This window comes from Zootoca vivipara, chromosome 10 (genome assembly GCF_965207765.1).
Source record: "Zootoca vivipara chromosome 10, rZooViv2.hap1.1, whole genome shotgun sequence".
In the NCBI taxonomy this organism is placed as follows: Eukaryota; Metazoa; Chordata; class Lepidosauria; order Squamata; family Lacertidae; genus Zootoca; species Zootoca vivipara.
This window is the reverse complement of record NC_142593.1, coordinates 32,840,870-32,867,035: the sequence shown is the minus strand read 5'-3', so window position 1 is coordinate 32,867,035 and position 26,166 is coordinate 32,840,870. Positions and strand designations below refer to the sequence as shown.

The following is a 26,166-nucleotide window of genomic DNA, read 5'->3' as shown; positions in this document are numbered from 1 at the left end:
TGCATTTTACATAAAAGCACACATTCTACTCATGCAAAAACACCAGGCAGGCCCCACAAATAACCCAGAGGTGCATTTTAAATAAAAGGACACATTCTACTCATGTAAAAACATGCTGATTCCTGGACCGTCCACGGGCCGGATTGAGAAGGCGTTGGACCGCATCCAGCCCACGGGCCTTAGGTTGCCTACCCGTGAGGTAAACAGTGTTTCCATGTGCTCTGGCTTCCGTCACGGTGTCCCATTGCATCAGAAGCAGTTTAGTCATGCTGGCCACATGACCCAGAAAGCTGTCTGTGGACAAACCCTGGCTTGAAGCGAGATGAGCGCTGCAGCCCAGTCACCTTTGACTGAACTTAACCATTCAGCTGTGGACTGCAATGATTCTTTGGTATAAATATAACTGTTGACCAAGAGACCCTGCAAGACCAGATTCTTCTCAAGACCAACCATCAAGGCATAGTGGAAGATATCTCAGTAGCACAAACTCTTTACTATGAAAAGAATATTTAAATATTTAAATTCATGCACATTGAGATTGCCTTAAAACTAATTTTGTTTCCATTCGGAGCTCCTCCTTTGTAGCATTTTATTTTTGGATGCAATATTACATTCCAGCATAGCTTCAAGTGCTACTAATGAGGTCCCAGGAGGTATCTTCTCATTAAGCCTATGCATCTTCTTTGAGCATGAAGAGGTGGCCTCTCATGCATGCAATTCAAGATGCAAATCACACATACAAATGTATGGATTATGTCAGTAATGAAATATACAAATTCAAAATTTTACATATACTGTGGCTAATTCGGGGAGCTTCTTGCTGATAACAGGACTGTTGATGTTGGTTGCAGATTTATTACATTCCTTATATTCAAGCTAGATGAACTGTTCTACATTGCATGATCCATTGTGCCCCCTACTGTCTGCTGTGTAGTATTTTAGCAAGTTCTTGAAATTCAAAAAATTAGCATTTCAGTTCATTTTCTAAAATAAAGTTGATGTTTTTAAATGACTTTGAGAAACAGTATCTAATGGGTGCACAAAGCAAATCTGTGTTTATTTCTTCTACTCTTATACATTTTTCTGCCTTCCCATTTGGGCATGTTTAAGGAGTGTATTCAGTATAGGGGAGCCCAAGCCACTGCAAACACAGACAGAGCAGGAAGACCAAACTGTTGGCCGTGGATTGTGGAGTTCTGAGGAGGTATCTATTGAGATCCTTGTGTTTGTGGGATGGGAGGTTATTGTTTATTTTTTGTTCTGTTTGTGATTTACCTTGTATTTTTATGTTGTGAACCGCCCTGAGATCTTCAGATGAAGGGCAGTATATAACTTTAATAAACAAGGTGCTGAGTTAGCGACCCCAACCTATTATTTTATTATTCTCCATAACCTTCAATATTTTTCCCAATATGGTCTAATTCTATCACATCTCCATACACCTTTCTTTTCCATTTCTAATACTTATCAACAAGATTGGGATAGATTTCAGTTAAACACTTGGTGTTTGATACAAGCAATAAAGCATCTTGAATACTGTCAGAGATAATATAAAGATTAGAGAGGGGGGTCTTTGTCATTCTGTGATAACTTTCTACACATGTTGCATCAAGCAGTAACTATCTTCCCCAGGAAGCTGAACAACCTTGCCTGCAAGTTGTCTTCTTTGAGCAGATCTAGGTCTTTCCCTTATTTGTTTGGTTCCACAGTGTCCACTCATACATTTTGTTTGGAGCATCACAATTCATCCCAGAAAACACACCGAGTAAAAACCACGTTTCTAAGCCAGGGTGACGTTTTATTGGGTAGAAATTCCAACAGGGGAAAGGATGGATCTACTCAGCCATGAGAGCAGACTGTATAGGTCTCAAAGTCCGACGGCTCATTTGGTTTAGCTTGAGCAGCTGCAGAGGGTGCCTCTTTGGGCGTGGCGGCTGGCACAGCAAGTCATCCAGAGTCTGAGAAATAGTCTGTCCTGAGGCTTGCAGCTTGGCGACGATTTCTTCAAACTGGACACGGAGAGTTGGGTTGTCTTCCAGCTTCTCTTTGGCTGCAGCCAGCTATGAGAAAACAATGGCAGACAGATCAGCAACTAGAAGCAGAAACATTACCTTATACACACCCACACTACACCTCTTGACCTACTTGGCTGATCAAAGCTCGCCGAGAGGGTATGATCCAGGGTGTGGCCAATCATCTTTGTGGGAGGGAGTAGACCCAGCTGTCTTGAACATATAAAATAATGGAAGCAGTGGGTTCCTGGAACCAGTGGCCTGCGGGGAATTTTTTTTTGTTGGGAGGCAGTTAGGGCCAGAGGTGTCAGTTTGCGAAGGTGTTTTTTTTTGGGGGGGGGGCTGACATCAAGTGTGTGACATTGTAACATCACACAAGTTAGCACCACAGCTCCTTCCCTAAGCTGGGCAGAAGCTTCCCGGGCTTTGGGAAGGTGGTGCCAGGGGAACATTTAGGGGACTACCCTAGTCCCTCTAGGCCACTGACCACACACCACTGCCTGGACCCATGCCATAAGGTCAGGGAAATGTGTTTTTTTTTGGGTAGAAGTTCAGAATAGGGCATACAAGGGAACAAACATACAGCAAAGATGGAGATCCTGTGACCCTCCCCTCCATATGTTGCTGGTCTACATGTCCGATCTTTACTGGCCATGATGGTAGGAGATGATGGGAGTTTGAGTCCAACAACATCTGGTAGGTCACAGATTGCCTACCTCTGCTATGAAGACTGTTGACCGTCACCCACTGGCTTCCACAGCAACCATCCACTTACCACTTCCATACAGTATTCTGGTTTTTTCACAAAACTTGAAACACCGGCCTCTGAAGCCTTTTTCAGTCTCTGGACAAGGTCTTCTAGGTCACCAGTTGCAACCTGAAGAAGAATCTTGAACAAAACATTAATGAGTAAAGATATAATAAGCTCTGGATTAGGTAAAAACAAAACACGCCCCTGAAACCTGAAAGGTGAGAAGGATGGATTGTTTTCCCCAGCAAACATACAGATTTTTTTTCCCTTCCCCCTTTCTAAGAGTCATGGGGATTTGGAATAGTTAGTAAAAGGGACAGTGAAAACAGACAAATACTTTGCCCTTCTAGAAAACATAATGGCCCAAGTGAAACAAAATGATTTTTTAAATACTTGGCTTAAAAAAAACAAAAGCAAACAACAAACCACTGGTAATGTTATTGTTTTATTCCTTTTGCATACCACTTTTACAATCAAGAGACATATAAATGTTGTGAAATTAAAAAAAAAGTATGGAAACGGCACATTCTCTAAGGAATCCCCCCTCCCCCAAATATTCTGTGAGGCTTCCCTGGAGAGGAAATGTGCCTAAATGAAATTAAATAAATTACTTCAAAGGAAAACAGCTTTGCATACTGGATGTATAGTAGTATGTTCCAACAAACCAAGTCAGAAGGATTAATATACTGTGGAGAGGGATGTGGAGATGCCTGGGAAAAGAGAAGCAGGACTTGCTACTAATTTAGCTAATTGCAGCCTGTTTACTCCAGTCTTCTGCTCGCCTCACTCGCTGCCGACAGGATATAGCCAATTTGTATTTTTCACTTTCATTTAAACATCCTTTCCTCAGATTCCCATCCCCTCTGCCTTCCTCTTCCTCAGTTCTGCGCCAGCCACCACCTGGCTCTGTTGCTCTATTTATTTCCCACATTGTGCCTCCTTCCTCTGACTTCTATGTTCATGGGCTCCTTGCCCCTTAGAGTTTAACTGCTACCATAATCCTCTCCCCACTGAGCTTTCCTGTTATGCCCCTCCTGTCCCTAGCGGCTGTGTGAGCATTTTCCCTCAGCCAAACTGAAATTTCACCTCTCTAACTGAAGATGGGCTGTGTTGCAGTTCACAGTTCCACTGTCATGGAAAGTTTAGTTGACAACATGTTTGAATAGTCCATGAGATCACTGAATTAACATCCATCAGCACCAGAGATTTTGCCAGCACATTACAAGATAAAACACTTCAAATCTTCGGTTATTTGTATGTAGAAGTGAGGAGGAGTAGATAGGTATCTCTTTATAACATACCCTTTCAATTTAGAGGGTCTGTCAAAGAGCAATCCTAAAACCGTTTGGAAATAATCCAGAAAACCCCTAAAACAGGCATCCCTAAACTTTGGCCCTCCAGATGTTTTGGACTACAATTCCCATCTTCCCCAACCACTAGTCCTGTTAGCCAGGGATCATGGGAGTTGTAGGCCAAAACATCTGGAGGGCCGCAGTTTGGGGATGCCTGCCCTAAGAGAACTGGATTTTTTTCCCAGAACAGCATCAAACGAAGAAGCATCTTGTGTGTCTAAAGTTTTTCAAAGCAGTGGCCAACCTTCCTTTTTAATTTTAAAAACCCACACATTTTTTATTTATTAACTATTATTATTATTAATTAACTAATTAAATTTCTATGCAGCCCAATGCATTTCCCATTCATGGCTCAGGAGTACGGTAACATACAAAATCCAGCAGACTTACTGTCAGATTAGTGTAAATTCTGCTTTCTGTGTTTATGATCTGAGAATAAAAGGAGCGAGCCCTGGAAATATCGTTCTAGGAAGAATAAACAGAGACAATAAATCAAACTGTGCACGTAAAATAAAGCTGTGCTCAGCATTTCATTGAAGTTGGTATTATTAAGGACCTCACAGCTATACTGTATGTGAGCTTGGATTCTTTAAGATCTCTGACTGGGGACTGAGTATCTGATTTACAGAGAGGCAGGCTGGCTGAGGTCCTTTGCCAGAATCCTTACAAAAATGGTACATAAGGGCCACCAGGGGGCCAAATAAAGATGGCCCAGGGGCCACTTCTGATCTAGAGTGTGCCAGCTACTCACCTGTTGTCGTTCGTTTTGTGACCCTTTCTTTTCATTTACTTTGAGTTTTCAAGCTGATGGGCTATATTAAATGCAGTTACAGTTTTGAATCCTATCCCAACAAAATGGGTACCGTAGGAAGCTCCCCCCCCGCTCCCCCCTAAATATTCAAGAAAATGATGTATGATGCATATGACATACCACAAAAGTTTATGTAGTACCAGTGTATTCAAGTTTCCCTAGGAATAGGGTGAGAAATGGGTACAGGAAGCCAGAAAAGCCTGGAGTGCATGCAGAGATTCCAGAAACCCTGACAATAAATCAAAACAACCCAATACCTGTTTCAAAGCAAATACTACTGCAAAGTAGTAAACTCTTCTTGATATATTAACTCCTTTGAGCTGCCCATCTTCAAGTAACGTAGTACAAATTCTTCTGGACTCCGAGTTGTTCTGTAGAATAAAATATTTCAATGCATGAATGACTTGCAGTTCAGATTCAGGGGATAAAGGTACCGCCCTACTGGCTGCCAACAGTCAAGGTACTTCAAAACCTTCCAGAAAGTTTACACTAGACACACACGCAGCCCGCTGATTACAGAATTTGAAAATGCAATACTTTTTAGACTCCAATGCCCAAAGTGATGAGCATTCCATCCTAAAGTTGCATGAGGTGGAATGATGGGCTGTGGACTAGGAATAAGGGACGCGGGTGGCGCTGTGGGTTAAACCACAGAGCCTAGGGCTTGCCGATCAGAAGTTCGGCGGTTCGAATCCCTGCGACGGGGTGAGCTCCCGTTGCTTGGTCCCTGCTCCTGCCAACCTAGCAGGTCAAAACCACGTCAAAGTGCAAGTAGATAAATAGGTACCACTCCGGCGGGAAGGTAAACAGCGTTTCTGTGTGCTGCTCTGGTTCGGCAGAAGCGGCTTAGTCATGCTGGCCACATGACCTGGAAGCTGTACGCCGGCTCCCTCGGCCAATAATGCGAGATGAGTGCCGCAACCCCAGAGTCGGTCACGACTGGACCTAATGGTCAAGAGTCCCTTTACCTTTTAGACTTGGAATAGGGGGAAGAAGGCACTTCCAGATGCAGAAAGGAACATATGTATGTGTCTTTGTGGAATGTAAATATTATTTACTAGTATGAGATATAGATGTTTATGGATACTAGGCATTAGCTCCTTACATAAAAAGGAAAAGGTTAAAACAACAGATTATATTAACCATTCCTACGTAAACATTTTAGAGTAAGTGCATCTGAGCCCAGGGGGGTAAACAGGAATGTGCTCTTGTGAATCACAATCTTTGTGCAAACCCAGATGAATCGTGAAGTAGTGAATAAATCTCTGGACATGCATCTCATGCACTTTTCTTTTGCCCCCAAATGGCTCCCAATATTTTTTTTAAAAAAAATTAAATCAATTTTGTAAACACGGAACGTCTCCCAATTTTAAAATGTTTATAAGAACATAAGATCAGCTCAACGGCCCATTTAATTCAGCATTCTGTCCTGACAGTGGCCAATCAGATGCGTAGAGGCAGCCCAGGACCTGAATGCAACAGCATTTGATAAGTTTAAATGGTCTTAAAAACTTCCTGTTCTAATCAAAGCCTCTTAGTTGAAACATAACCCTTTGCCACTTATTTGGTTGTAAACTATAATCTCTTTAGTTAAGAGCAGTCTTATTATCTACTGCTGGTTGTCATTCTTTTCACTGTTCAACTGTATTGCTTGTGCATCCCCTCTCTAAGTTGCCATAAGTGGTGTGTGCTTAAAATACGAGATATAAACTTACTTAAAAAGTTGCTAAGACTGTTGTGTGTCTGATACCCAGGCCAACTGCCTGCCTGGATGAGGTTGCACCCCCCCCCCCGAAGGAGCAGGTATATTGTCTGGGGCTATTCCTGGATACACCTTACTCATCAGAGACGCAAATGACCTCTGTGGCTAGGAGTGCCTTTTACCAGCTTCACCTGGCGCACCAGGAAAGTCTGGCCACTTTAGTCAAGGCACTGGTGCCCTTGAGACTGGATGACTACAATTTGCTCTATGTGGGGCTGCCCTTGGAACTGGTCTGGCAGCTCCAGCTACTTCAAAAGGCAGCAGCTAGACTGCTGATGGCTGACAGCATGTAACGCCTCTGCTAAAACATATGCCTGGCTGCCAATATACTACTGGGCCAAATTCAAGGGTCTTGTATTAATATACATATTAATCTATATAAATAAAAATGTCAATGTCCGTTTGTACATAACCAAAAATCTCCGAAAGTCCTTACCAATTGCCTTGAAATTTTGACACAACGTTGCATACGAATATGCGAGTGTTTGTATATACAGTAGTACCTCGGGTTACGAACACGATCCGTTCCGGATCGCGGTTCGTAACCCGAAAAGGTCGCAAACAGAGTGCGCGCTTCTGCGCATGCGCAAAGCGCGCACGCCGAAAACACTTCCGAGTTTACGGAGTTCGTAACCCAAAGTGTTCGCAACCCGAGCGGGTTGTAAACCGAGGTACGACTGTACTTAGATTATATAGATGTCACACCTGTGACAGGTAAAAACATGATTTTGTGGGGAAATAGCACCATCTATTGAACGTCAAAGCAACAGACGCTATAGTACATTCTTTACTCCCAGGAGGCTGCGGGGAACACAGTGAAGTCGTTCCGACACGAGCGCACAGAGGGTAGTGGGAGTACTTGGCTGGCGGCTCCTTCTGGGAGAGCGGGGGCGGGGTCCTCTCCCTCTGCCGCTGGTGCCTCGGCTCTGGCTCTCCCCACCGCCCTCGACATGTCCGCCTTCGCTAAGGACCTGCATCTGGACTGCCTGCCCCCTCGCCCACCGGAATCCGCCAGGGGAACCAGGCAGACCCTCCCGAACATGTCAATACGGTATGCGAGGGGGAGAGAGAGGGGGCTTGGAGTGGAGGGTGACGTCACGTGGGGGGAGGATATGACGTCACCTGCTGGGGCAACAGAGGGAGGGGTCGTTAGGTCATTCGTCTGTCCTGGGAAATGGGGGCCCAGATGGAGCCACAGCAACACGTGGCCAGGGACAGCTAATATATATATTAATATATAATATATAAAAATAACTTGGCCCCAGGTTTACATTAAAGACCACCTAAGCCCTTATATCCCAGCTCCATCACGGAGACCATCCTGAGAAGGGCAGTGAGTTGTTCCCTGTGGTTCAGAAGTCCAACTAGTTTCAACCAGAAGTCAAGAATTTAATGTCACTGGTCCCATGCTGTGGAATACTTTTCCAGCAGAGATTTGACCATCATCAAAACTGATAATTGCCATTTATCTATTGAAGACTGCCTACAAGCCTATAGAGTTGTTTAAACTTTCTCAGGGTGAGCCAGTCATGCTTATGGTTATTATTTATGTATTGTTTTTAATATTAGATTGATTTACGGTGCCTGACTGTACATTGCCTCCATACATTACATTCATTATTTTTTGGGAAATAAATATAAATCAATAAGTAATATTCCAGAAAGAAAAGAAAACCACCTTTAGGTTTCACAGCATTTCCAATATTCATCTTTCTTGCATTAAAAAACCCTAGAAGCAATTCTTTAACACGATGTGTTCTTACCAGCTTGTAGCATATTGCAACTGCGAGTAAATAGGTATCACGGCCGAATTTGACGCCTTGTCTCTTCATTTCTAACAGCACTTCTAGAGCACCTGTCAAACAGACTTTCAGTTATTGTTACTTCCATCATTTTCTGATTAGCGTATTAACTGCTAATTAATAACACTTCTGAGAACCCTAAGCTGAGTTCTGAAAAATAATTATCATTTGTAAAAAAAACAAAACTTTGCAGATGAGATGCATAGCACTTTATATAATCCACTTGCTAAGGCTATGCAAATTTAATGGAAGTTTTATAGTATGTGCAACCAAGATAGGGGAAGATCCTAGGTACTGTATACCAATTTTCACTGATAAAGTTTTTAGCAATTGTGATTTTTACAGAACAAAATGGCATACAAACTATATGCTTGGAGCTGAATCTAACTAAACCAACACACACATAGAACAATTTGTGCAAGCACAACCAAACTTCCCTTCCCACCCACAAATCTGCACAAAGGCTGGGGGAACCCCTGGAACTGATTTTAAGGGTGCACGGGAGGGGAATGATTTAGCTGGATACAATGGTTTCATCCTAACACACCTAAAGTAGCACACACAAATTAGGAAAGGTGGTCAGGAGCCTTTTTAGACTGTCATAGTTTTTAGCGCCTTAAGGCTACAGTCCTACCGCTTGCTTCCAAGTAGACAGGCATAGGATTGCACCAGCGATAAGCGACAAAGATAATAACCCCCCCCTGCCCCCATCCCAATGATAGCAATGGTTTTTAGCCACTAGCACGGCATGTTCTGGGAAAGGATCCGTTTCGAATCACTCATGATTGTTTGAAGAAGAAAACTGCACATTTTACACAAGTGCATCAACCTTTCATCAATGACATGATGTGCATGTTCTTTGTATGAGGAAGATACGGTGGCCAGAACTGTGTCCTGTTTGCAAAGAGTCCAATGCAGTAGTTCCGAAGCTTTGGGAATCTGTCTCCAAAGAGCTCCCTCCCTGTTGTCTTCTGGAAGACAGATCAAGGGAACAACCCTACTCACAAGACTACCTCTGAGGCTGGACTCCTTTGAAAGGTGGTAAAAGGTAAAGGTAAAGGGACCCCTAACCATTAGGTCCAGTCGTGACCGACTCTGGGGTTGCGCGCTCATCTCGCATTATTGGCCGAGGGAGCCGGCGTACAGCTTCCAGGTCATGTGGCCAGCATGACTAAGCCGCTTCTGGCAAACCAGAGCAGCACATGGAAACGCCGTTTACCTTCCAGCTGTAGCGGTTCCTATTTATCTACTTGCATTTTGACGTGCTTTCGAACTGCTAGGTTGGTAGGAGCTGGGACCAAGCAACGGAAGCTCACCCCGTCACAGGGATTCGAACCGCCGACCTTCTGATCAACAAGCCCTAGGCTCTGTGGTTTAACCACAGCGCCACCTGAGTCCCTTTGGAAGGTGGTAGACTCTCCTTTATTGGAGGTTTTTAAAACAGAGGTTGGGTGGTCATCTGTCAGGGATTATTTAGCCTTGCAGGGGTTGGGGCTAGGTGACCCTTTGGCTCTACAGTTCTATGATTCTATAAGAAGCTGGCATCAAGCAAGCCAGGGTAAGTAAAACTGGCATACCAGGTCCAAACTATGTTCGGCAACAGGCTGCTGCTGCTCTGCCTAAACCTGGCAGAGGGAAAACAAGCCTTCTAAATAGTGCTCTGTGCCAGGTTGCCAGCAGGTCATGCGACTGAGCTGAACAGGCTTAGCCTAAGCCCTGCATTCCCACCCCCATCACACTCCCTTTTGGGGATTTGCATCTGCCTCGGCTTGATGAACGCCAGCTGAGCTGGGATGAGCAAATTTCATGGGCAAATCATGCATCGTCAGCTGGGCATCATCACTGGGAACCTCAATGCCAGCCGAGCATGGAATCAACCAGCTAAGCTTGAGATCTGTTGCATCCTAAGCAGCTCATTGCAGTGGATCTTGCCATAGGATTGCTCCCTAAGATGCTTCTGATTAAGAAAACCTTCTGGCGCTGAGCTACTGATTTCTGTTGCTGTTCTCTACTGTTTTTTCCCTGATGGTTGCTGTATGCAACTGTACTTTAAAATTGTGGTTTTGGTCTTTATTGTTTTGAAAATATGAACATAGCTCTGAGTTGTTATGAAAAAAGGAATACGATTTTAAATAAACATTTATTTCCAAGCATGCAGCTCCTTTCTATATGTGCTTCCTCAAAAGGTTGGCGGCATTTTCTCCCAAGTGTGTGTACGGATTGCAATTTTTAGGTTGCAATCCTATGCACATTTGCCTAAAAGTTAGCTCCACTGAACTCAAAGGATCTTGTCTCCAAGTAGATCACACTGCACATGGCCAAGATGGGTGGGGGGAGTAAATATGTGATGTTCAGGAAAGATAGCATGTTTTCTTGCAGCGATAAAAAAAATTCCCAGGCTCACAAAAGACAGCTGCTTGGCTGAGAGCAAAGGCAGGAAGTTGTTGTTGTTTAGTCGTTTAGTCGTGTCCGACTCTTCGTGACCCCATGGACCATAGCACGCCAGGCACTCCTGTCTTGCACTGCCTCCCGCAGTTTGGTCAAACTCATGTTCGTAGCTTCGAGAACACTGTCCAACCATCTTGTCCTCTGACGTCCCCTTCTCCTAGTGCCCTCAATCTTTCCCAACATCAGGGTCTTTTCCAAGGATTCTTCTCTTCTCATGAGGTGGCCAAAGTATTGGAGCCTCAGCTTCACGATCTGTCCTTCCAGGGAGCACTCAGGGCTGATTTCCTTAAGAATGGATAGGTTTGATCTTCTTGCAGTCCATGGGACTCTCAAGAGTCTCCTCCAGCACCATAATTCAAAAGCATCAATTCTTCGGCGATCAGCCTTCTTTATGGTCCAGCTCTCACTTCCATACATCACTACTGGGAAAACCATAGCTTTAACTATACGGACCTTTGTTGGCAAGGTGGTGTCTCTGCTTTTTAAGATGCTGTCTAGGTTTGTCATTGCTTTTCTCCCAAGAAGCAGGCGTCTTTTAATTTCGTGACTGCTGTCACTATCTGCAGTGATCAAGGAGCCCAAGAAGGTAAAATCTCTCACTGCTTCCATTTCTTCCCCTTCTATTTGCCAGGAGGTGATGGGACCAGTGGCCGTGATCTTGGTTTTTTTGATGTTGAGCTTCAGACCATATTTTGCGCTCTCCTCTTTCACCCTCATTAAAAGGTTCTTTAATTCCTCCTCGCTTTCTGCCATCAAGGTTGTGTCATCTGCATATCTGAGGTTGTTGATATTTCTTCCGGCAATCTTAATTCCGGCTTGGGATTCATCTAGTCCAGCCTTTCGCATGATGAATTCTGCATATAAGTTAAATAAGCAGGGAGACAATATACAACCTTGTCGTACTCCTTTCCCAATTTTGAACCACTCAGTTGTTCCATATCCAGTTCTAACTGTAGCTTCTTGTCCCACATAGAGCATAGCTGCCAAGTTATCCCTTTTTTAAAGGGATTTTCCCTCATGCTGAATAGGCTTCCTCGCGAGAAAAGGGAAAACTTGGCAGCTATGACATAGAGATTTCTCAGGAGACAGATGAGGTGATCAGGCACTCCCATTTCTTTAAGAACTTGCCATAGTTTGCTGTGGTCGACACAGTCAAAGGCTTTTGCATAGTCAATGAAGCAGAAGTAGACGTTTTTCTGGAACTCTCTAGCTTTCTCCATAATCTAGCGCATGTTTGCTATTTGGTCTCTGGTTCCTCTGCCCTTTCGAAATCCAGCTTGCACTTCTGGGCAGGAAGTTAGGAGATGAAAAAGTGTTACCAAAAAAGATCCATAAAAAGCCCTAATCATGAGTTGTATGATTACATTTGATGAGAGAGATCAAGTGCTCAATGAGTACAGTGTCAAGAGTTCTCTTCAATTATATTTGCAAAATGTGTTTCAGCTCTTTTAACACCCATGAGTGATCACATCAGGTTTTGCCAACTCAAAAGATCAACCAATTCAGTGTCAATTATAGCACTTTAATATTATATTTTTTCATATCAGAAATACAGTTTTGCTGTCAATAATTTATTCCTTTGAGGCATCTTACGCTACTTACTTTCATATTGACCTTTTGTAAAGAGCAGATCCATCAAAATATTGAATGATGAGCTTTCTGAAAAGAAGCCGTGCAAAGCCTGAAGAATATAAATAACATCAGTTTGGGACAACCCACAGATATTGGTTATATCAACACCCAATTAATAGTTCAAACTGAAGCCATTGAACCCTCAAAGCTTGGGAGGCAAAATTAAGAGTCTTAAAATTTCATTTTCAAACTCCTGACAGTTAGCATTCTATTAAGGCCTGTAGGAGACCACAGCTTCAAAAAACAAACAATTTTTTTTTATATAAAAAAAGTTTCCCCCTCCCATTTAATTAATGCAAAGCTTTACATTTCTTCTTCATTTATCTTGTTTCTCTTTCTTCTTTTAACTTTTTTAAAGTTCTCCTTTGATCTCACTCTCTTCATTTGTGTTACAGGTAGGTAGCCGTGTTGGTCTGAGTCGAAGCAAAATAAAAAAATTCCTTCAGTAGCACCTTAAAGAGGTGCATGCACACGAAAGCTCATACCAAAATATAAACTTAGTTGGTCTTCATTTGTGCTTTTTGAATAAAGATATCTGCTTTGGTTAAAAAAATAAATACTGCAAATATTTTGCTAAACAAACAAACAAACAAACAAAATATTTAGCACTTCCTCCAGCCTTCAGGATTAGCTTTCAGAAACTACAAAGCTCCAAAGCCCTTTGGGTTCCAGCCTTACACCTCCATATTAAGAGAGAAAAATATGACATTCATCACATTTCTCCAGTGATTTTATTCCCACCATTTAAAAACAATCCTTTGTAAGAATGGGACCTTTGTAAGAATCCACGAGGGAAACAGGGATTTTCTTTCTACTGCAGCACAAGCTGTTTGCTTGTTTATTCATATTACATGGCTGCATGGAAACCATAGCAGAGTGTTTCCCCCCACAAATAAGCCTCTGTGCTTATTATTTATCTATACTGTATACTTTTCACAACTACCAATGGATTTAAGGGAGCTGGTATAGGGAAGAGTTCCCACTGGACTAGAGAAGAAAAGAGATGGGCGTGTTTCTGAATTCTACCTGGTCTTTGATGAGCTCCAGTGCCGTTGCTTCAAGATTCATTTCATAACACAGCCTCATAAAAAGAGGACCAAATCTGAAACCACCAAAGGCCACATTTTTGTTCTCAGCATGGTACCTGGAAAGAAGACATGGAATTTGTTTTGTGTGTGGCAATCTAGTTTTAAAGAGCAGAGGGAAAGATAAATGCAGAAACAAGGTAGTCTAAGTGAGATGAACCTACACACACAGAGTTACTTGCTGCGTGATTGTATGTGACTAGAAAACCGATCAGAGCCACTGCACAGAATTAACATGTGATGCAACATAACAAAGAGGAGAAATGATATCTTTCAAGATCAGGCCCAAAACATTTTGGCACCTGAGGTGAACAACAAAACGACACCTCCTTCCCCACCAGGGAAGAAGGGGTTAGTGAAGAGCTACATCAGGAACAATGGGGGAGTGGAGATCTGCTGCTCCATAGATCCTGCCCTCTAAGGCGGTTGCCGTACCTTGCCTCAAGGGGGGGCCAGCCCTGTTCAGAATTAATCCTTTGCTCTGTCATAGACATAATACTAATTTTGGAAGATGGCATGGGATTCTAATTAATTATCTTCTTCTAGTCAGTATTTCGTGTTTCACAACATCTACTTGCAGATTGAACAGTAATTCCGTTCCCAATTTGCTGTTCTTCGTTGACATCAGAGGGTGTTTATTGGCTGATTTAACCTAATCAACTTGATTAACTTTATGATAAAATTGCATTTGCTTCACAGCAACAACATTTCAGGATGACAAACCTGGATAGGTAGCCACAAGCAAATCAAGTTACTTTACTTAGCTTTAAATGCATTTGCCCAGCGTACTAGTCAACAAAATATTTCTGCCAGCACACTGGGATCCCTGAATGCATGCCCTGTGCCATCTCAATTTTGTTCTGGAGGGTTTTAAGGGGCACAAGAAGGGGAGGAGATCATGCTGTTGCACAAATACAAACCTTTGCACTGATGGAAAGTCCACTTTAGTGCTATGTTGAGTACAACCCAATGACCTCAGGCATGGACTGAAAACTTTGAAGTGTAACTGTATTAAGGCTGGTCCTGTTAAAAATATCAATATTCCCTACTAACTGTCGCATGGTCCAGGATATTCTAAACAAAAGGAAATGCAAAAGAAGGAACTAGAATCTCTTCTTCTGAATTTTACCTGTATATCACCCTCTTGACTATTTCCACTTCATCTTTCGTCTGGCACAAATGCAGCAACAATTTCAATTCATCTCTGAGAATCAGCATATTTTTAGCTAACTTGTCTTCAATAGTTTTGAAATATGTGTCTGAAACAGAATTAATAGTATATATTTATTTGTATTTAGGTTATATAGAAAAATTGTACTGTCAATTTACATGCCTTATCCCAGTTACGGTAGTCATGGCTGGATTAGTTGTAGAGCATACTGGGTTACCCACCCACCCCCCCACAAAACCTCTGGTCTCACACGTCACATTGCAATAGCTTTGCCCTTAAGTAGTGATCATCTACTGGGGGCAAGTCTAGTGCCTGGACCCTAGTGCCTGGGTGATGCCCAGGAGGGAGATGAACCCTTGCTCCCCAGGAAACCACAAGGGACATTTAGCACATACTGTATTGGCCCGAATATAAGTCACACTTTCCCCCCAAATTACTACTGTGAAAAGTTAAAGTGCAGCATATAGTTGGAACCAAGTGCTGTGCGCCTGTCTCCTGGCACTACCGCCCTCCCTCCCATCCCCCGTTCAGGGCGGCAGTGCCAGGAGGCGGGCCGCATCTGCAAATAAGCCTTTGATTTTAAAGGTGTGACTTATTTGCGGGTGTGTCTTATATTCGGGCCAATACGGTATTTGCTCAAAACAAAGATAGAAGCTGCCGTTTCCCACAAAAACGTGCCCTCTTTTGAGAACATGTTTTGTTTTTAATTGTCCAATGTTGTTCTGGCAGGGATGTAGTCCAGATGTTGATGGACTACAATTCCCATCATCCCTGACTATTTGGCCCTGCTGGCTGGGGCTGATGGAAGCTGGAGTCGAACAAATACCTAGAGGGACACAGATTCCCCATCCCCACACTACAGTATTACTGTGATGTTTAAATACTCCAAATAAATAAATAAAGGGATGGAAACACTGATGCAAATAAAGAGATGTTTGAGCATACACCAGTTATGCAAAGGACAGAGAGCATTACCAAACACCAGAGAATTCCTCGATGTACAATAACTATGAGAAGCCTCAATATGGCTTTTGCTCTGACCCTGTGATGACTAGCAAAACCGTACTGTATCTGATAAACCACTGATTACCTAATGTTGCTTTGCAACATTAACTTGTGAATGGTTAAGTAAAGCATACACATCAGGGGTGGGGAAATTGGTGGCTTTCAGGATGCTGTAGACCCACAGCATCTGGGGAGCTACGGGTTCCCCACCTCTGGTATACATGAAACGCCTACCTTTCTTTTTTCTTTCTCTCTTAAGATTTTTATTAGTTTTTTTTTCCATGATAAAGTAAGATACAGAAAACTAATGTAAATTAAAAACAAAAGCATCTACAAAAAATACAAGTAGAGTACAGAATCCCCTCTTAAAGGTCGTTCTTATCCCTTACCACCCACAGAAGGCCGCAGTCTCTCCTAGCTCTCATCTGGGATCTTTCCTTTCTCCTCCCAGCCTCTCACCCTGGGAGACCAACATTTCCATGAAGCGCTTACCTTTCTCGCCATATAGTTTATATCCCACTTCCAACTTATGTTGCTGAAATCCATGTAATTGCAAAACATCTTCTGTTAACAAATAACGTTTGGCTGAAAATCAAAGGGGAGGAAAAGAAATATTCAGAATACACCATACATTTAAAGTTTCAATAATAGTACCTATTAGTACACCTTAGGCTATGTAAAGGAAGTGAATGCTTTGTATATCAGTTTCAGAAATGCTTGTGCTTTCACCTACTAACATAAAGGAGAATGGTGGGGACTCACATCCCTTATGCCGATATAATACTCTTCTACTCAATGACTGTAAACATTCTCTTGTAATATTGTATTTGGATAGGCTTAGGAAGTCTGCTCTAACCCATAAAAGCACATGACACAATAAATATGTTTGCTTTTCTGTATTTTTATTTCTCAGGTGCAGACTTATATTGACTGATGCCTTCCTATCCTTCCTCACTTACACCTTCTGCTTTGCCCATGTTTCACCTCACAGTACATGCCTTTTGAAAGTCAAGCTGAAAAGCACCCCATCTCTGCAGCTCCTCTCCTGCAAGGTGAGTAGGCCTGCTCCAGTTAGAGGATTCCCTTGCTAACTGTTCACTATTTCAATAACCTGTCTGTTTGAAACAAGATGTCACAGACTGGTCATCATGGACCAAGGAGAGGCACACCTATAATTAGCTTCCCTTTGTCTATCTACCACCAGAAGGTGATAATAAGCAAGCATTAGCCCTCGTAAGCCAGAACAGAAAAGTATAACAGTTCACAGGGCTAAAAACAGAAGCTTAGAATCATAGGCTTGAAGAGTTGGAAGGGACCAGGAGGGTCATCTAGTCCAACCCCAATGCAATGCAGGTAGAAGGGGGGGGGGAGTATGCTGAGTAGACAGCTGCAGTTCTACTCAGAGAAGAGCCATCGGGTCATAGCCAACGCTGCTGCTCCACTAGCTCAGCAGGCTTTTTCAGCTAACGCTGGATACGACTATCATAGCTGCCAAGTTTTCCCTTTTCTCGCGAGGAAGCCTATTCAGCATAAGGGAAAATCCCTTAAAAAAAGGAATAACTTGGTAGCTATGGACTATGTATCCTATACTAGACTTGAAAATGTTTTTACTTTTCAGTTGCTTCAGGGTGTTTCATGGGCAGCAACTAGCGAATGCAATAGTTAAATATGCTTATGCACATGCAGAGGTTTATTGAGAAATAGCGTGCTCCAACACTGAACAATGGCCCCTTCTGAATTCACTGGGAAAGGCAGCAGCATTTATTTCAAATGAGTTAAAACTCTTCTCAAATACGAAACACGCGGGGTTAAGTTATTTGCAGCTATCCCTGTTTGCGCCTTTTTACTTTCTCCCTGCTGCCTGGTGAAGATCTCTGTGGATCTCACAGGCTGTATACACTCCACGCAACAGGCTCCAACGCAGTCGTCACCTAGGGCGTTCCACATTCATCCCTAGGTGATTAAACGAGAGAGAAAAAAAGCCCGGCGCTTGAAACACGCGGAGCGCAACCACGCAGCTCTCGCATCCTAAAGGACCTTGGATTGAACACATCCAGGCCTTTCTTGCGACGTCACGTTCGGGACTACAACCCCCATAGTGCACCATTCCGCCACAGTAAAAAACTTTGGCTTATGGCGCAGCAGTGGACGATGGGATATGCAGTTCTCCGATTACAGCGCGTTCCATAGAACGTCGCTCTCTCTCCCCTGCAGCCTCCCCACCTGCAGCCCTTCACGCACCTCCTTGCGGGCAGCTCAGGCAGCCGGCCGCGACGAGCGTGCCCCGCATGCAGCGCCGGACGGTCTCTCGCAGGATTCCATTGGAACTGCCCACGGCCGCTGCCATTCTGTCCCCGGAATGTACCAAGAGTGGCAGCGGCAGGAGGGGTGCGCAGGGACCGCCCTCGCCGAATCTCCCGCACCACGCAAGTGAGAGGGATGGGCTGCGTCAGCGCGCTGCCTAGGCTCCTCCACCCCCGCCGAAGAGGTGGTGCAGGCCGAGATGGCGGCGCCCGTCTTGCAGCGAGGGTTGCAGGCTGCGCTTCGGAGCTGGGCTGTGGCAGGTGGGTGTGGGCTCTGGGGCCGCCAGACGGGTCTTTCGGGGACTGAGCTCCAGGGGGCCCGAGCGCAGCGCAGGCGAGGTCTGAGTGAGGCCAGGCTGCGCCCCGGAATGTGTTCTCCATGCCCTCAGGTATTGGAGCACATGGGCGTCAGGCTTGCAGCAGCCTCCTCGTTTGACCTTCCTGCGCCTGAGTCTGAACGAGGCCGCCCGAGTTTAAACGACTTTCGTGTCACTACAGCCTTTGCCGTTTTATATGTGAGAGTTTTTTCCCCTAGGGTTTCCGTGTTAGCTGTCAGAGAATTCATCCAGCGCTGCGAAGGATTCATGGTTATCAATGGAGCCCTGAGGTCACTTCTGGGGCAGCTTTTTGTTTTGTGGCAATAGGATTCCTGCATTGCAGGGGGTTGGACTAGATGACCCGTAATGATATTTTCCAACCTCTACAGTTCTGTGATTCTATGACCTCCATCGTTTTACCACGTTGACCTTTTTAACCTTTTGGAGTGAGAGCCACATTCATTTGGCCAACCTTTTTGAGAGTTAGCCAAAGTGCTCAGCCAGCTGAGAAGGAGGTTATCTCTCCCTCCTCTGGTCAAATGATCTATCTGTTGACCACTTGGCATTTCCATCAAGGCTCTTGATTGCCCTCCCTCCTTGCCCCCCCTCTCTCTGTACACACACATATATACATATATGCTGTCATTGCCAAAATCACTGGGAACCTGGAGTTAGAAAAATGTGCTTGGGGTTATTATGCCCTTCCTTTTTTACACCTTTGTTTAAACCCCTACTCTGGTTTGGTTTTGAATTTGTAATGCAATAAATGTATTGAACATCTAAGATGTCAGAATGACATTGCGTACAAGCATTCAAATTCTACATTTTGAGTTTGGCGTTTGACCACCTCAGACATGTTGTCAAAATGTCCATGAAAACCCAGTGCAGTGTGATATGTTAAGCAATGAGACATTGGAATTATCGTTGTTGGGCTTGCTCAGGGGCACATTTTGTGATTCAGCAATGAGCCCTATCTTGACTCCTGCATTCAAATTTAATGGGGGAATGGGAAAATGTGCTGTTGGAATGAAGTTAGGTTGCCCGGTCAGGTTTATGGTTACAAATTTCATTTCACTCCTTTGCATTAGTCTGATCTCCTTGGCACACTAAAGAGGACCAAGTGAGCAAGGACTATCAAGTACACTAGATTTATTTCTGAAGGCAGCATACTTCCTACTCTGTGATCCTAAAATATATACCTAGACCATTTTTAATCAGGTGGTTTGAGGGTGTGGGGCAACTGTAGGCTTCTTCAACCCCACCAAGACTAAACAGCCCCCTCTCTATTGGCTGTGAAAAACTAGCAGGGAGGGAGTCAACCTGCTGGACCAGGAGGCAATTAATGCTTCCTTGCAACAGGGGGTGGTCCGTACCTGTTTGAAGGAGGCAGTGGTAAAACTACTCTTCAAGAAACCCTCCCTGGGTTCAGAAAATCTAAGTACTGTAACTACCAGCCAGTCACAGACCAGATCCAGGCACTCTTGGAGGAAACTGATTTTAGACCCATTTCAGTTGGGCTTTAGACACGGTTTTGACACCGAAACTACTTTGGTTGCCTTATATGGTAACCTATGTCGAGAGAGAGACCGACGGGAAATGTGTCCTTGTTAATTCTCAACCTCTCAGCAGCTTTCAGTATCATCGACCGTGGCATGTTTCTGGAGCAGCTGTCCGAGTTAGGAGTAGGTGGCACAGCTTTGCAGTGGTTCCACTCCCAATTGGATAGTCGTTTCCAGAGGGTGATGCTTGGGGAGTGCTCTGGCCCAGTGAAGCCTTCCTTGTGGGGTTTGTTAGGGTTCATCCTTATCCCCCATGCTGTTTAACATCTAACATTCACTTGGAATGCTGGAAAAAATACTGTAGTCTTGGCAGTACAAAGATTTTGCATTAACTTTAGGCATATGGATTTCAGATTCCACTTTTGCTTTACTTGAAAGGAACTAGCATTTCACCTTTTAATCAGCACCTTTTAGATGGGGAATCACGTTTATGTACTCATTAACAATTCAATGAATTATAAGATCAGCCTGTGTTTTATGGAGATCTGATTTATGATATGGTGGCAGGACATCCCCTAAAGCCATATTCAGTAAAGCTGACAGGGAGATCAGAGTTCTCAGTTTTACAGTGTTTGGATTCCAAAGCATGATGGCAATTTATTGCATTTGATTTAGAGAACTGAATGTTTAAAAAAGAAGGTGACTAATAAAATGTGCATTTAGAGAAATTGAAACCTTTCTAAATGATAGTGCCTATATATTGATATTGACTCTTTCTTTAATTAGGTAGAAGATATATTCTTTCAGCAGCATATGTGGACAGTTCAACATGGGAACAAAGAGAAAAAGATCAGCAGAGCGTGGGTAAGGAAATACTTGGAGTCTAAAATAATGATGAACAATAGAGTAGTTTGACACAGAATCTGCGGGCTGCATACTGCCTTGTTGTGCGGGGTGGGGGCAGCAAAGCTAAAAGTGGACTGCTCTCCAGCCTTCATGTTGCCTTCCCAAAGCCAGATAGGAGAGGCGCTGGACTTTGGGAAGGAAGCACACGGCTCTGGCAGGGTCCTAAATCTGGGAAAGTGCTAACTAGGCTTTGGGAAGGAGGTGGGAGGACTCTAGGGCACTGTCAGAGCCCTCATGCCTCCTTCCCAAAGCCCAGCACTTCACTTACCTGGCTTTGGGAAGGCTGGGGTGGGAGCGTAGTGTCAAATGTTGCTATGGGCCGCCAAAAAGGCCCTGTAAATTCACATTTATTAGTGGTCTTCACCAGGTTTTCCCAGAGCAAGACACCTGAATTGTTGAGGGTGAGGTGTGTGAGAAAGAAGTGGAGAACTGTCCAGACCAGGGGTTCCCAACAAAATTTTCTCGAGGACCCCTCATCGAGCCGCTATTGTGACAAGGACCCCCATTAATTCCTAATCCTAAAATTAAAAAGTGAGAGCCAAATTAAGAGTTTTGCAAAGAGGCAGCGCACACCAGGGAGGAGGGAGGGGAATGGAGAAGACAGGGTACCTGCGCAGTAGCGCACAAATGAAGCCGACGTGCGCAAAGCATCTTGGGGAGGTGAGCGTTAGTAGAATGCGCGCACTGCCTCTTTGCAAAACAGTAGTGTTTGTAAAGCGCCACCTAACGGCAGACAGCAGAACTACTGCCTCTATCTAATTCTAGTTTTGCGCTAGACTCTGCTCATGCAGGAAGCGGCCAAAACAAAAAATCTGTTATCATACGAAATATATTTAATATATTTTTTATTCTAATAGCATCTTGCGGACCCCTCTGGCATAGCTCGCGGACCCCTGGGGGTCCGCGGACCACCTGTTGGGAACCACTGGTCCAGACATTAAATTCTGGAATAGAATGTATGTTAGCCCCTGGCTCTATCTGCACTATATGTTTAAAGCAGTATCGTATATCTTTCAGGAGGCATGGCTTCCCCCAGGGAAAGTGTGTTCAGGGTGCTGAGAGGAGACCCCTATTCTGCTCACGGTTACCATTCCCAGAGTTCTTTTGGAAGAGGGATTGATTGTTAAAAAACTCTGGGAATGGTAACTCTGTGAGGTCTCTTCATAACTCTCAGGACCCTTAACAAGCTACAGTTCACAGGCTGTTTAAAGTGCTTTGAATCTGCTTTAAATGTACAGTGTAGATGTGGCCTTTGTGGTTGCAGAATCCAAGAGCCTTTCAAAGCAGAACGGGGGCTGCTATTGCAAATGGTGTTTCTATGGAAAAGTTATTTCTCCTCTTTCCCATAACATGTAACATAATTTCCCCCATGGTTCTATCATAGCATCCCGCATCCCAGCTCCTCATCAACGACTGTGCCCAGTAGGGATAGGGAAACACAACTTTGTGATACCCGACAGTCAAATCCCACAGGATGTTAATGCTAAAAAACGATACATTAATCAGTGATTTAGGCAGGAAGAAATAGTAACCATCTTAACTTTGAAGGAAAAATGGGCAGGAGGCAAGCTGCCAAGTCAGGACTCTGAATGGACAGAAGGTCAAAGAAATAGAGACTGGGATAAGTAATTGGATGTTGAATGTAACAATTCCTGTCTTTATTTGGTTGAAAAAAATCTGGGCTTTTCAGTTTGAAAACAGTAATCTTGCCTGATCTGTTATTTGATCACAAGATGGCAGTGCTATCTTTGCAGTCAGATGATGGCAACTCTCAATCAAGGGATGCATTAGTTTTGCAACAATGGTCACTCAGGGAAGCATTACAATTGCACATGATGGAGATAATCCCTCTGTAGGAGGGAAATGTTGGTGCTGTGTGATGTACACAAGTGTGGATGTTGCTGGGGCTTCCCATTTTCAGGAGCTGCTCTGCATTTTCTTCTGTGGGTGGGTGGGGGAGTCACGCATGAAGTGCTCATGGTGTGGATGAGTCTTCCCTTAGCACCATTTAAAGGCTCTTTTGTTCACAGCCATAGCAGTTAAAGCCTGGATTTCACCACTCTTTTTAAAAAGAACATTAAAATGGGTTGTGGTTCTGAAACACCTTTGTGATTACACAGCAGGTTTATTAATTTTGAAAAGGGAAAGAATGCAAGCATTAATCATGGGGTTGTTCCAGGGCTCTGTGTTGACAAAGGGGATGGAATGTGCAGGAAAAGGTGCAGAAATGGACAAACCAAAGGCTGGAACAATTCTTAGGCTATGAAAGATTGAAATGTTTGGGTCTTTTTAGTCTAATAAAAAAGAAAAATGCAAGTATTGAAGGGTGGCGATAGAAACTCGTAAAGACACTTTTTTGCCCAAGGTTTCCCTGATCCCTAAGTTAGGACCTTGTTGTTTTTTTTAAAAAAATGTTTGAATTCCTGATTTTATAAATTTTGACATTGCTGTTTTACAAGTTTTGTGTTTTTTTGTTTTCATGATTTTTTTAATTGTTCTTACATTGTACAACGTTTAGAGGTTTTAAAAATATTAAGCAGTTTATAAATGCTTTCAAGTAAATAAAGCAAGCTTCATGAAATTAATGCATGATGTGGGAAAAGTTGAGAAAAAGAGGTTTTTCTCCCTCCTTCATAATATTAGACCCTGGGGTCATCCAATGAAACTGAATGGAGGGAGAGTCAGGGTGGGGTGGGGGGTGGGTGGGGAGGAAATAGTTTCTCACAGACACAAGGAGATAGTTGCCCATCCTGTGTATGGCTTTAAAAGAGAGTTAGACACATTTATGGAGGATAAGGCTATTTATCGCTTCTGACCACAATGGCTATGTTCTGCTTTCATGGTGAGAGGCTTCCAAATGCCAGTTACAGGAAACTGCAAGAGGGGAGAGTGCTGATGAGCTCAGGTCTTGCTTTTGAGCTCCTCATAGGTTGGCTACTGTGAAGACAGGATGCTTTATTAGATGGGCCATTGGCTGTCAACAGCTACTACCGGTAGTTATATGCTTTCTCCAGAATCAGATGCAGATGCAGCATACAGCAGGCATCCCTAAACTCCGGCCCTCCAGATGTTTTGGCCTACAACTCCCATGATCCCTAGCTAGCAGGACCAGTGGTCAGGAATGATGGGAATTGTAGTCGAAAACATCTGGAGGGCCAAAGTTTGGGGATGCCTGGCATACAGGTAGAAGGGAAGCAACAAAAGGAGATGCCTATTGCCCTTATGATTTGTGTTCCTGTAGGCATTTGGTTGGCCACTATGGGAAATGGGATGCTGGGCGAGATAGGCCATTTTGTTGTTCCAGCAAGGTTCTTCTTTACTTCTTAATGGGGTGAGGGCTGTGCCCCTTTGCCAAGCACTGGTGCCAACTCTAGGGGCCCCACGGAAAAAAATTGTGGGTGCTCCGATACGACCTCCCAGGTGACATGCAAGGCCTTGCGAAGCCTCCGACCTAACATCTGGTAGAAAACCAGAAGTTGCATCGGAGGTCGCATGAGGCCTTGGACGTGACTTATGAAAATCCCATTATTTGTCTAAACCGCAGGAGATATTTACTGCTTAACAGTGTTTTTTTGGAATGCCATATGAGGATATTGATATATTTAAATATTGAATGCCACATGAGAGTACTGACATCCTGAAGGAGATTGTCTACAATCTACAGTACCTCTTTGTGCTAGTGGTTTTTCCTCCTGTCCATTAGAAACTAAACTTGAGACCACTGATTTATTTCAAAGAGGATACCAAGCAGCTATTATACAATAACCTTCCATTGATTGGTGCTGACCTGAGCCAGATTTAAACCAGCAATTTTGGGAGTTGAAAAGCTTTCTTCCTAGTTACTAGTCCCTTGAGTCACCCATTTATAGGGACTGGGAATTTTAATCTCTACAGACAGTGGTAAAGCAAATTTCATCAATAGGCAATCTTAGATCTCATTATTTTGGAAGGTTATGTTTAGTTGTTGGATGGATGTCACTCTGAATTTAGAATTATTTATGACTTTCTCCGGCCGATTCATGAGATTTCCATACCACTTTCAGTAATTTGGGCTTTGTAGAAGGACAATATATAGCTTTTGTACACCATAGGTAATATAGACAGCAGACACCAGACAAAGATTGACAGTTTTCTCCGGAGTAGCAACCCACACTGAAAAGGGGAGATTGGAAATTGGCCTATAACTATTCAACCCAGAGGTGCCTGAAGTCTCTTTTCGGTAGGTTTTTCTCCCTAGCCCTTAAAACAGTGTTTATCAAACTTGTTAGACTGTAACTCCCATCATACCTGACTACTGGTCCTGCTAGCTAAGGATGTTGGGGACCCAAGTTTGAGAAAAACACTGCCGTAAAGGAAATATTATTTGCCTTCTGTACCCAGGGCACCTATAATCTTGCTATACTGATAAAGAACTGATCCAGCTAAATTACGAGTTTGCCACTTACCATCTGATTTGAATAGACTTGCTCATATTGTTAACAGACACTTTACCAATATGGCAAAGTATCACCCAGTCTCAAATCTTCCATTATTGAGCAAGGTGATTGACTGGGTGGTTGCTGAACAACTCCAAGCACACCTGGAGGATTTGGACCGCTTGGATCCCTTCCAATCAGGATTCAGGCCTCATCATGGAACTGAAACTGTCTTGGTCACACTGGTCGATGATCTCTGGCGGGCCAGGGACTAAGGTGAAAGCTGTTTCCTGGTCCTGCTGGATCTCTCAGTGTCCTTTGACACCATTGATCATGACATCCTTCTGAATCCTCTAGAGGAGTTGGGAACTGGGGGGCACTGTTATACAGTGGTTACACTCCTTCCTTCCTGTCCAGAAAGTGGTGTTGGGGTGGGATGAGTGTTCAGACCCCTGGGCTCTCACTTGTCGGGTGCCTCAGGGTTCCATCCTCTCCCCCATGCTTTTTAACATCTATATGAAGCTGCTGGAAGAGATCACCAGGGGGTTGGGTATTCACCAGTATGGAGAGGATAATGGTCCTGTGTGAATGTCTGGAGGCGGTTGGAGGATGGATGGCAGCTAACAGATTGAGGTTAAATCTTGACAAGACAGAAGTACTGTTTTGGGGCGACAGGGGGCAGGCAGGCATGGGGGAACTCCCTGGTCCTGAATGATGTGATTGTGCTCCTGAAGGACCAGGTGCGCAGCCTGGGGGTCATTTTGGACTCAGCTGTCAATGGAGATGCAGGTTAATTCTGTGTCCAGGGCAGCTGTCTACCAGCTCCACCTGGTACGCCGGCTGAGACCATACCTGGCTGCAGACTGTCTCACCAGAGTGGTGCATGCCTTGTGAA

The 26,166-nt window shown here is 43.9% G+C and overlaps 2 protein-coding genes across 2 annotated transcripts in view; one reads left to right on the top strand and one right to left on the bottom strand.

The window, feature by feature from the left end:
• Positions 1-1,777: 1,777 nt before the first annotated feature.
• On the bottom strand, positions 1,778-18,187 carry PTCD2 (pentatricopeptide repeat domain 2). The gene is made up of 10 exons (XM_035100163.3): positions 18,073-18,187; positions 16,324-16,416; positions 14,785-14,914; positions 13,597-13,714; positions 12,541-12,619; positions 8,452-8,543; positions 5,184-5,297; positions 4,506-4,580; positions 2,788-2,901; positions 1,778-2,060 (listed from the first exon to the last, which is right to left on the bottom strand). Exons 1-10 carry the CDS (start codon positions 18,176-18,178, stop codon positions 1,836-1,838), a joined length of 1,146 nt encoding a protein of 381 aa, XP_034956054.3. The 5' UTR covers positions 18,179-18,187; the 3' UTR covers positions 1,778-1,835.
• Positions 18,188-18,321: 134 nt separating this feature from the next.
• The window catches only part of MRPS27 (mitochondrial ribosomal protein S27), a 54,047-nt gene continuing 46,202 nt past the window's right edge, over positions 18,322-26,166 (top strand). Inside the window, exons 1-2 of the mRNA XM_035099793.3 lie at positions 18,322-18,395; positions 20,737-20,814. Coding sequence (XP_034955684.3) covers positions 18,335-18,395; positions 20,737-20,814 — 139 coding nt within the window. The 5' untranslated portion in view covers positions 18,322-18,334. The remainder of the gene's footprint in view (positions 18,396-20,736; positions 20,815-26,166) is intronic.